At 38.8% G+C, this 12,910-nt stretch overlaps 1 protein-coding gene across 1 annotated transcript in view; it reads right to left on the bottom strand.

The window, feature by feature from the left end:
• LOC109931412 (serine/threonine-protein kinase H1-like) overlaps positions 1 to 5,241 on the bottom strand; it is a 35,863-nt gene extending 30,622 nt beyond the window's left edge. Inside the window, exon 1 of the mRNA XM_048596006.1 lies at positions 4,571 to 5,241. Coding sequence (XP_048451963.1) covers positions 4,571 to 5,146 — 576 coding nt within the window. The 5' untranslated portion in view covers positions 5,147 to 5,241. The remainder of the gene's footprint in view (positions 1 to 4,570) is intronic.
• Between the last annotated feature and the right edge of the window lie 7,669 nt (positions 5,242 to 12,910).

Genomic DNA, 12,910 nt, shown 5'->3' on the forward strand with positions numbered 1-12,910 from the left:
GACTCCTGACTTGTGCCTTGCAGATATTTCAGATTGCACATTTTCATGGACAGGCTCTGGGGAGTCAGGATCTGAGATACTCGCTGTAGGATTCCTAGCCTCTAACCTGCTCTTGTCGTCACAGTTTTTATATGGTTCGGCCATTCAGTTTCTGATCAATGGTAATCTTCAGGATGTTGATAGTAGGAGATTCAGTGATGGTAATGCTATTGAATGTCGAGGGATGATGGATAGATTTTCTCTAGTTAGAGATGGCCATTGCCTGGCACTTATATTTGCCACTTATCAACCCAGATAACCCTGAACCCTGTCCAGGTTCTGCTGCATGTGGACATGGTCTGCTTCAGTATCTGAGATGTCACGAATGGTGTTGCACATTGTTCAATTATCAGTGAATGTCTCCACTTCTGACCTTAGGATAGAGGGAAGGTCATTGTTGAAGCAGCTGAAGATGTCTGCACTTCGTGAGATTATAATCACCAGAGAAGCGGTACTGAGAAAACCGATGGAGCTGTGACCTGGCAAGTTATTGGGTCTTGATCAAGATTCTAGTTTCTGAAAATGTTTGCTAATGAGGTAGTTAATAGGTCGGTATTAATTGTAAAGTTTGCTAGATTCAGCAAAGACTTTATCAGACTGGAAAGCAGCAAACATAATTTCTTTATTCCAAGTAAGGCAGGCAGCAGAAAATTGAAAGTATAGACCAGTTAGTTGGATGTCCAGAGTGAGGGAGATGTGGGAACCAATTGTTAATGAGATAGCTGGGCATTTGGAAAATTTCAAGGTAATTGGGAAGAACTAGCATGGTTTTTCAAAGGAAAATCATGTTTAACCGATGTATGGACTATTTTGACAGAGTAACACACGATTTTTAGAAAGATTCAGATTTACAGGAGGCTTTGGCAAAGTGCCACATAAAAGGTTATTGTGTAATGCAGGAGATCATAGGTGCCAGCGGTAATGCATTGGCCTGGACAGAAGAGTGGCTGACTGGCAATAAACGTAGAGTACACATACATAAGCTTTTTCTTCAGATGGGCAGAATATGATGAGTGGAGTCACACATGGATCAGGATGAGGCTTCTATTTTTTACATTTTATACTAATGGCCTATATGAGGAGAGTAAACGCATAGTCGGTGAATGTGCAGATGTCACAAAAATGTCAATGTTCTGTGAAGTGGATAGAAGGAGGGTGTAAACACAGAGTTAGATGAAGTGAGTGGACAAAAATCTGGCAGATAAAGGATAATGTAGGAAAATGTAAAGCTGTTCACTTCTATGTATAGAAAAACAAAGTATTTCTGAAATAGAGAATAACTGCAGAATTCATCTAGACAGATCTAGGCGTCCAAGTGCAAAAGTCTCAAAAAGTTAATGTACAGATTGAGTAAGTAATTATAGCAACTAATGGAAGGCTGCCTCTTTTATTATGTGAGGAATTGAAATGAAAAGTAAGGATGTTTTGTTTCAGTTAAATAGGGAAACTGTGATATCACATCTCAAATACTGCAGTTTTGATACCCTTATTTAAGGAAGAGTGTATGTTTATTTGAGGTGGTTCAGAGGAGGTTTGCTCGATTGATACTAGGAATAAGTAGGTTGTTTTAAGAGGATAGATTGTGCAGATTGGGCTTGTGTCTACTGGAATTTAGAGTAGTGAAGGGTGACTAGATTGAAGTATGTAAGATGGTCTTGACAAGGTGGACATCGAAAGGGTGTTTCTGCTTGTGGGTGAGTCTAGATCTAGGGGACACAGTTTAACACTTATAAGTTGCAGTTTTAGGACAGAGCTGAGCAGAAATTTGTCAGAGAGTTATGACTTTGAGTTCTCTGCCTCAGAACATAATGGAGGAGAGGTCATTGAATATTTTAAAGACAGAGACAGATAGATTCCTTTTAGGCAGGGTAATCAAAGCTTTTAGGCGATAGATGAAAATGTGCAATCTGAAATACAAACAGATCAACCATGATCTTGTTGAACGGTGGAGCAGGCTCAAAGGGAAAAATGGATTACTTCTGCTCCTAATTCATATGTTTGAGTGTTCCAAGATCTTTGCAAATCATGTGGTGTAAATGAATATTGAGCTCAACAACATAGGAATTCTGGTTCCAGCAATGTTAATCAAGGCTACAGCAAGATGTAACCAAACAAAAATCATGTTTGCAATAACAGAGTAGCCAGGGATCCACATAAGTGCAAGCCCGTACATGAGGTGACCAGGGTGAAGACTCAGTGTGAAAATATCTTCACTTGAAAAGTGAACAGGATTTTCACATTGTGTACTTGACTAAATATGTCGATGATGTCAAACATTGGAAGCTCTTACTGATATCAATGTCATATGCCCAAAGAAAAATGTCTGACATACACTCATAGTCAATGCAGGAGAAAATGCAAACAATCTACCAGTCAATATCTGATTGTTAGATTGTTGGAAGTCAATGATACAAGCTACAACAGACAAATTAACTGCATATGGTGTCACCCATGCATTCCGACATTGACATTCAAATGCAGCTACAGCCAGTCTGTACAGAAATCACAAGCAGTCTACCTGGTAGGAATGGGTAGTCCAGCAGTAGCAGGGACATTGCTGTGTCTAGAACATATGTTGTGACCATACATGAGAATCACCAAGGAGATTTAGATCCTGAGACAGTAGGAACTGCCAATGCTGGAGAGTCTGAGATAACATGGTGTAGAGCTGGATGAACATAGCAGCGTCTAGACCCGAAATGTCAGATTTCCTGCTCCTCTGATGCTGCTTGGCCTGCTGCGTTCATCCAGATTTAGATCCTGGTTTTGTTTGGTTTTCAAAAGACGTTTTTACAGCAACAGAGCCGGTTTGGGCATCAATTGCTTCCTTACATCCCACAGTGCAAAGGATATTCCAAAACACTACAGTTTTTGAGTGTAGTCATTCTCTTATTAACGTAAAAGAAATGGCAACTAATTGCTAACAGCAAGATTCACAAATAGCCATGAAAGAGAGAGGGAGATAGATGTTGCTGAAATGTTTATTCTTATACTAATCAGAACAAGTGCAAGAAGGCCACATTGCAAACAAACACAATAATTTATATTACAGTGTGTTGATTGGTTGGAAAAATGATTCTAATTAGCCCAGGAGTTGCTGTTTATACAGTAATGGAGCACCCAAGGCTTGCCAAGCTCCTGCCGTGAGGCTTTGATATGTTTCTTCTGTTTATAGAGAACATATCCTGTATATGAATATGTGTCTCTTCTTGCAAGAGTAAATGAGCCAAGATATGAGCTTGACTGATTATTACTAAATTCATGCAGCTACTAGCAGACTCAGAATTGTTCAGAAAATGCTGCCCAATTTCAAAATTACATCTAACAACGGATGTTTTAATTTGGGTTTTGCAAGCACTGACTGGTTGAATCTCTTACAAACAATCAAAGGAACATGCTACTTGCCTTATCAGTTTATCATTGGGGTGTATAGCCTATGTACCTAGCACTGTAACTCACACACATTGTGTTCAATTGTGTGGCATGAAGATTGTCCTTTTGAATTGACAGCATACAGGTAATCTTATTTGAATAACCATGTATGAATAAGTATCGGCCAATCTATGGAATCTACAGTCTTTTTACCTCATGTTTACATTTTTGCTAAAATTATCATACAGTACCATGTTGTGAAGAACTTAGTTTGTTTTAAATATATTGACAGAATGTGCTGTTGGTAACAGATTGAAGTCAGCACTGCATTTTTTTTCCCCATTTAAAGTCTACTTAAGTCTTAAGTCTGTGATAATTGAAGAAGTATTATTTCTGGCAATAGCTGATTCAGGAGATGAGATGCAATGGTTCTGAAGTCTGTAAATGCAGTATAATTACTAACACATTGTCAAGTTCTATAGTAGCCTGCACTTTCCTTACAAATAAGGATCACTAGCTTCTAATGCAGATCGATTTTTCTACTCCCATTAACAAACACACTGTTATCACTTCATTTATCAGTATAGCCTCTAAACATCCTAGATAGTTAGCTTGTGAGAATAAGTGGCAATTTGTTTTAAATTTTCTCCCACTGAATACCAAAGTGCACAAAATATATACCCATATGGCCTTTTTTAAAGAGCAAGAAGACTCAACATTTTAGGAGAATTTTGTATCAATTCAATTTGTTTTATATATCAACTAAGCTCTTCTTTCCAATTTTTTTTTGTTAACTTGACCTTCTCTAGAATTGATATGGCCAATTTACCAAATAATGACTGGACGAGTTTCTCTTTACTTAATCCTTTAATGAAAACTTTACAAGAAAAATTAAGAAATCTACTAGTATCCCAGTTTTGTTAAAAATGCTTTTAAAATAATTTTGACTTTGGTGATGGTGTGAAATGAACAATATCTACTGACAAGACTCCAACTGATGAAAAATTGTATCTACTAAAATGTCACAAGAACAGTCTATGTAAGGAGTTGAAAAGTGAATTGCAAATAAAGATAAATAAGAAGTTTTACCTTAAGCTTTTAAGAACTCGAAAAGTAAAAGTTACAGCTTTAAACTAATAATTCGAGAAGTTTCACATACCTCACCTACATAACTGTATTTGCATTTCAGAATCATTCTGTAAAGCCTCGTCCGGTTTTCATCTTCAAATGGCATAGTTCCACTCAGCAAAATATAGGAGATTACACCTAAAGCCCACATATCTACTGCATTGGTGTAAGGTTTTCTCAACAGAATTTCAGGTGCAATGTACTCTGGTGTCCCACAAGTGGTCCTCATGGACCAATCTCCACCTTTATTCCCGGAATTGGCTAGTCCAAAGTCAGTGACAAGGATCTTGGAGTCTGAACCTGGGTGATAATACAGAAGATTTTCTGGTTTCAAATCTCTGTGTGTAATTCCCAAGGTATGTAAGTATCTCACTCCATCTAAAACCATCTGCAATACCCTTGTTGCGTCTCTCTCTGTAAATGATCCTTTGGCAATGACGCGGTCAAAAAGTTCTCCACCAGTAGCCAGTTCCATCACCATGTAGATACGATCCTGGGTCTCAAAAACCTCGATCAGCTGAATGATGTTCCGATGGCTCACTCTCCTAAGCACATTCAGCTCAGACTCGCACACCTCCTTTCCTTCTTTAGCTTTTGTTTCAATCATTTTGATGGCAAAAGGCTGTTTGGTGGCTCTGTGTTCAACTCTCACCACTCTGCTGAAGCTTCCTCGCCCAATAAGAGCCTTGATGTCATACCTGATGAAGATGAACAGTACAGATTTATCAACATTGATCACTGACATAGCTGGAATGCTTTACCTCACGCTAATTCTAATATTCTATATCACGAGTTAATGCTGAGGTTAAAGCTTTATGCAACAGCACAGTCAAGCCATATTTGTCCTATTAGACCGCTGCATGTAATGGTTAAAAAGAGAGAAACTAAGTCAATGGTAAGCAATTTGCTAGTTTTGTTTGGGAAATTGACACTAACAGTTAAGCTCAATCCCTATTGATTACATTTATGGATCCAGTTTCCATAATATCAAATGGAATACACTTGTTAACCAATAATACACATGGTGGCTAATTTTCACTATTAACATGGAAAACAATTAGAGGTATGTATATACATAGTAGTTCAGAGGCAAACAAGGTAATTTCTTTATTTCCCAAGATATACCTGTTGTCACCATTACTGGGAGTGCCAGATCACAGATTCAGTTTCATAAGGTTTGAGGTATCATGTGCCTCAACGTAGATCATAATTTTAGGTTTTGATTGGTCGATCAACCATATGCAAGAATCTGATGTACTTTAGTTAGTGAACCTGCCGCTAATCTTTGATCAAGTTTCGATTTTATACTACTATCTTGGAGCCAATTTGGCTACAATAGACTCCACTTACCTCTTCCTTTTCTTAATGGTGGTCACAAGTGGGACAACTAAAAAAGAACAAGTATAACTTCTAATAAACTGCACGTACCAGGAATTCATCATTAGTAGCACGATCCATGATAAAATGTAAGAATGTATTATCATCTAAACCTTCTTTTCCTACACAGTCAATCCCTTAGAATGACTTACTTCCACTCCAATTGCATGGATTTTGAGATGGCTGATAGATCCAATCTGTAATTTGTGGACTCTGCCACATGCAGGGCAGAAAGTGTTTAAAGGAATGGGAGATGAGTTGTTTGGAGACTTTGTGCATGCTTCTGATGTTTTGTCTTATCTTTGTATATTCCTGATGAATTCTGTCAATGTATTTGGTGCTTTCTTGAATAGACCATTTCCATTTTGTTCAGTCACAAATCAGGAACTCCCAAGAGTAGTTGGGGGTGTCTAATCTCTTCAGGGATGCCTTGAGGACATTCCTAAAATGTTTCTGGAGATGTAGGATTCTCCTGCCATGACTGAATTTCGAGTAAATCAGTTACTTTGGGAGTATGGAATCAGGCAGTTGAATAACAGATCCCACCCAGCAGAGGTGGTGTTGATAATCTTGATGTGTCAAAATTGGGCTTGTTTTGGGAGATAGTCTACCTTTCTTGCTAACTGGTTTGAAGGCACCACTTCACTGCCTCCCCACACAGAGACCATCCTAAAAGAGAGCAAGTACTTCTCCAGTGTTTTGAGGCACTTGCTGTTGTTCAAATCTCTGAAACATGTCAGAATGTGGGGATCAGTCCTGCCTTGGTGCACCATGGTCTTAGTCTTGGGTTTGAGATCCTGGTCCTCAAATACTACTTTGCTCAGTCATTTTCTTCATACATACTATATTCCAATAAATGGTAGATCCATCAGCATATTTTTGCCACCAGGCAACCCAATTATGGTAGGTACCAAACATTGGATATATGAAAGTCTGCTCTCATATCTAGATTCTAGATAGCACAACAGTTGACAAAATGTTCAAGTTGAATTATGCAACTACATCTCATTGATAAAGCAGATGCTTCAGCATTGGGGAAGGGCTTGTGACTAATATACTAGCCACCTTCCAGATTTCCAAACTTATTGCTTTCTCACTTATTCATCACTGACTGCATTAGAATCTGGATCAGACAACGTGCTTCACTAACCAATTGTTCTTATTGTGAGGCTAATTTACCTACGAGTTTATGCAATGGCAGATTAGAATAAATTGAATTCCTCCCTATCTGCAATCAATACTACTGGTTCCAAAGATCCAGCTTTGTCTCATCCTAGATCTTAAGCTCAAGCCAAGAGAAACCCTTCTGCTGTATTCCAGAAAGACGTGAGTTGTGAAAAGGAATACTTTAAACACATCCAATGAGCCACAAAGTTAAACTGCACCTGGATTCTTTTGTGGATGAAGAACATCGTCTTATGCTTATTTGGTGTCTGTAACTTGACAAATATAGGTTTTGATCAGAAATGCAGTATTCGGAGGAATGATCAAAATGGTCAGACCAATGAGTTTGTAAGTGGGCTTTTGACTAAAGGCAAGAAGGCAGAGAAATTGAAATAAAATTCCAGACAGCTAAAGGCCAGGAAGGACTGGAGTAATGTGTAAGCATGAGCAGATATATTAGAACAAGAAAATGGGAACTAGAAGCAGGATTAAGCCATTCAGCCAGCTGAGCTTGCTCCAGCATTTAATGGCTGTTCTGACCATGGCCTCAAATCTAGCTTACTGCCTGCCTCACGTAACACTTGACCCGCTTGTCAGTGAAAAACTCAGTTTCGAATATATTCAATCCCATTATTCTCTAGGGTATAGAATGCTAAAGATTCGTAGCTCTGTAACGGAAGAAACGCTTCTAATCGTTGTCTTAAATGGAAGATTTAATATCTATTTTGAAGCTGTGACTTTTGTTCTGAACGCCCCATGAGGAGAAGCAATCCTTTCAGCATCTACCCTGTCAAGTTCCCTTAGAATGTTACAAAAGGATCATCTCACTTTCTTCTAAATCACAGTGAGTATGGGCCCGATCTTTTCAATCTTTCTTCTTCAGGCAACACATTTGGCCCAGGAATCAATCCAGTAAAGTTTACCTGAATTGTGTCCAATGCAAGGGTATCCTTCCTTAGATAAGGAGACCAAAATTGTACAGTCCTTTCAGTATTCTCTCCCAGTGCCCTGATTGTTTGTAACACAGAAAATAAAAACAGGAGTTGACCATTGAGCCCATTGAGCCCACTCAGACAAGCAACATGATCTTGGCTGATCGTCTGTCTCAACATCATATCCCACTTTCTCCCATATCCCTTGACAGCTTTAGCCTCTAGAAATCTATTTCTTTATTAAATATATTCAGTGACTTGGCCTATACAGTATTCTTTGGTAGAAAATTGCACAAGTTCACCAACTTCTGAGTGAAGACAAAAATGCCTAATTATTACTACCTATATTAATGACTTGGAGGAGGGGACAGAGTGTAATGTATCCAAATTTACCAGTGATACCAAAATAGGTGAGAGGACATTCTGTGATGAGATCATAAGGCATTTATAAGGGGACATAGTTAAGATTAATACAACTTTTCAGGGTGTAGGTGAGGTAGCATCTGGAGTATTGTGTACAGTTTTGGTCCCTGAGCTTAAGAAAAGATATACTGGCATTGGAGGCAGTTCAAAAAACATTCATGAAGCTGATTCCTGGGATGAAGAGTTGATTAAATGAGACTAGGCCTTTACTCAGTAGAGTTTGGGAAAATGAAGAGCGGTCTTACTGAAACATTTCTGAGTGGGCTTTTCATGGTAGATGGTGAGAAGATTTTTCCACTAGCTGGGATATTTTGAACTAGAGAATATAATTTTAGAATAAGGGAATACTCTTATGTGAGATGTGAAGGAATTTCTTATTTCAGAAGGTAATGAACGTCTCAAATTCTCTACACTCCAGAGAGTTGTGGAGGCTAGATTACTGAGACTATTTAAAGAGGAGGTTGAGTTTTCTGAAGTATTGAGGATTTGAGGGCTATGATTGAAAAGCATGAAAGAGAAGTGACGGCCGGGTGCACATCTGCCCTGATCTTATAGAATGACAGGTCAGGCAAGAGAGGTTTAATCGCCTAGTCCTGCTCCTATTTCTTATGTTCTTATGAACTACATATCCTGTGACCATGACCTCTTATTCTGGACACCCTGGGCAGGTGAAGCATCATCCCTGCATGCAATTTGTCCACGCATGTCAGAATTTTCTGTTTTATTGAGATCCTTTCCATTTTTCAAAACTTCAGTGAATCCAGGCCCAATGGACAAAATCTTCTATACTCAGACCCTCTTGCAATGAAGGCCAGCAAACTAATTGCTTCCTAATTGCTTCCTGCATCTGTTTGCTGGCTTTCAACAACTCTAGATGGACACTCAGATCCCTTTTATACATCAACATTTTCCAAGCTATCATCATTTGAATAATACTGTCATTCTGTTTCTCCTACAAAAGTTGACAGCTTCACACTTATCCACATATACTGCATCTGCCACCTGCTGAATACCAATGAGAGGAGTTGCAGCTTTAATAAGGTATTTAGCAAAATCTAATAAGGTATTTAGCAAACTCTAATTCCCTCTTCACTGGCAACTCGCCACTACCTAGCAAGAAACTTGCAACACTGCTCAGCAAAAGCATTAAAGATGATCAAGATTCTTCTGAAAATCCAAATACAACACATCCACAAATGGCAAGACTTCTTTACTTTTTATACAGCATTTTCTCTGCAATAATTATCAATATTCTATTTGCTATCTGCTTGAAGTACTTGCACGCTATGCTTTTGTGAATCATGTACAAGCACATTTCAATTCCTCTGTACCACAGCATTCTGTAGTCTCTCTGTCTACGTAAATAATAGTCTGCTTTTCTATTCGTCCTGGGACAGCCTCTTATTTTTGAACATTTTACTCCATCTACCACATTTTCGCCATTCACTTTACACATTTATATCCCACTGCAATCTCTTTGGGGGGGATTTTATGCGCTGGAAGTGGGAGCTATGTGGGAGGTAAAATTTTAGCTTCCTCATGCTGGAATGAAAGTAGCAAATTTAGGCAACAGCAGGTTGAAGGAGTATTATGCTTCCTGATCGCAAGCAACTGGAATGTCACTTAATACATTCAGCAAAGCTCCATACACAGCACACTCCAAATCCACCATCTAGGACACAAGGGTAGTACGCACATAGGAACAACACCACCTGCAAGTTTCTCTCCAAGCCACTCACCACCCAGACATGAAAATATATCACCCCATTCCTTCAGTATTGCTGGGTAAAAATCCTGGAACTCCCTTCCTAATGGCATCTAAATGGATAGCAGCAGTTCAAGAAGGCAGTTCAACTTCTCAAGGGCAAGTAGAGATGGGCAATAAATGCTGGCCCAGCTAGCGTTGCCCACATCTCATGTGTGAATTTAAAACAAGTCACACATACTCATTAAAACACAAATTCAATTGATTAATTTGTACCATTGCAATTCATTCTGCAGGTATTAAGAAACAAATGCTTTCAGATTCACAACTTCTTAAACATAGCACAAAGTCGTCTTGGTGTGTTTGGACTAATGGGGAATTGCTTTTATTGCAGGGGAACTTCGTTGGGCTAGGAGAGAACGAATTTATGTATGAGATCAAATAACATCAATAAAAGCAGATCAAAACATGGCTGACCGCAGAGAGTGTGTGGCGGGTGTGGAATGGGATCGGGGCATGGTTGACCAATGGAGCATTTTGGCTATTAAAGGAGATCAAGGCATGGCTCACTGGGCATGTAGGATGGGTGTTTAGGGCCCTTTGACAATTTGTTGGGGACACAGGTAGGAAGCAGGATCGTGGTGGGAAGGTGAAGCTCTATAGGTGGGAAACATGGTTTTGGTGAGACTATGGATTGTAAAGGCCAGGTCAATGATGAGAATTGGTCTGGTGTGACAGAGGAAAATCGCATTAGTCTAATGAGAAGAAGCTCTTGTCTTAGTTAAGAAGTAGTTCATTGCACGTTAGCAATTAAGAACAAGTTACATTAGTCTGATGGATATAGTTTTAGGAGCTTTAACATTTTAAATCCTAACGTATTATAAAACAGCTCACCAATCTTTTTCTTTTCCATTACTAATATTTCTACATTCATATATACAATTACATTTACTACTTTCCAATCTCCCCTCAAGTCTCCGACTTCAAAAACTGAGGCAGTCTAGGTGGTTTCTCGATGCTGCCAGAATGCATTTTTTTTGGACTTGGAATATTAATCAATCTTTGACATGGGGATTCACTTTGATTCTGTTCTTGACAGCGTGAGATCTTTAAAGTCCCTGCAAACAGGAGGACCCTTTATCTCCTCAATTTCTTTCACTTAGGACACATTTGTGATAAATGGTGGCACATCCTTGGTTACTCTTTTACTCCTGATGTATTTGCTGGAACAGACTTTAGGTTACTGGCCATGTTATCTTATCAACAGCATGAAACAATTCTCCTTCGTCAACAGAGCTGACCTCAATGGATTCTGTCAATGTTCTGGGCAATGCCATGAGTCTAGGAAACCCTATGAGATCTTCTACCAGTCATCCTTTAACTGATTGTTCACTAACTACTCTTCCTTGGCCTGTGGCTTCATGACCTACTGTTCCTTGAACTGATGTACCATGATTGGTTGTTTCTTGGCCCATTATCAATTGATTGCAGCAAGTTTATTTCCTTCTACTATTTGAAGAAGATTGAGGTCGAGACACACATTAATGCTTAGAAGTAAGCATTCTTGATTGATACTTATATGCTCACTGTGACCTAAAATATCTTGAATTGGAAGGTTGCTTGTAGCAAACCCTTAATTTGAGACCTCCTGAACCATGTAATTGCACTGTTGGAGGCTGTAAGTAGTGTTTCTTCATAATTATTTTCTAGCCAAATGCTTGACTTGGATCACTACTTTCCCTAGAAATACTTTGCTTCCATGGTAACCTATGAATGCCTTTGTGTGAGTAGCGATTTGACTTTTTGCTGCTCTGTAATTATCCTACTTCTACACATCTTCTGGAAGCACCTACTGTCTTCCTTCACTATTTTTTTTCATAGTGGTAATGTACCTAATCTAAGTATTCTGAAATGATCCCTGAAATGTCCACCACTGAGTTTCTCTTGAACTACACCTTAACATAGTATGCCAGTTCACTTTGGCTATCAGATTTTTATCATTTATTTCTCCCTGTGCTTCTACCTTGTTATGAAAGCTATGTGTTACTAGAAACATTTCGTCTTTTTAACATTTTCCTCACTACTCTGACCTTATTTACTGGTCTACCTTCCTCTTACACAATGGGATCATTGTCCATATTACTACTCTACATATTGTCAAGTCTTTTTTCTTCAACTTTCTAAATTTCCTCTCACTTGAACTCTAATCTACCACCTCTTGCCTCATGACTTAGGCTGAAACCCTCCCTACAGCCGTAATTATTTGATTCACCATTGCATGATTTAATTGAAGCGTATCCTCATGAAATAATTCCTTCATTCCATAGAAGCTATGGCAATGCCCCTTTCTCCCAAACCAATCTTTGAGCCACGCATTAACGCTTTGATTTTATTGACTCTGTGCCAATTTACTAATTGCTCCACTGGTAATCTTGCAGTTCTGCTTTTTGATATTTCCCCTGGTTACTCAGACTTCCTTGGCTGAACCTTTTAATCCTACCTATGTCATTGGTACCTACATGAATGATGACAATCCTTCCTCTCCAATACCAGTTCCTCTCTAGCCCTGAGAAAACGTCCTTAACTATGACATTAGGTGAGCAGTATGATTGGATTTCTAGGCCAATTTAGTTGTGACTATTTTGTATTTTATCTCTGAAATCTATATAGGTAAAGTTAGACCATAAGACATTGGAGCAGAATTACGTCATTCAGCCCAATGAGTCTGTTGTGCCATTTGATCATGGCTGTTATGTTTCACAATCCCATT

The sequence above is a fragment of the Rhincodon typus genome, chromosome 4 (assembly GCF_021869965.1).
Source record: "Rhincodon typus isolate 14 chromosome 4, sRhiTyp1.1, whole genome shotgun sequence".
NCBI classification, from domain to species: Eukaryota; Metazoa; Chordata; class Chondrichthyes; order Orectolobiformes; family Rhincodontidae; genus Rhincodon; species Rhincodon typus.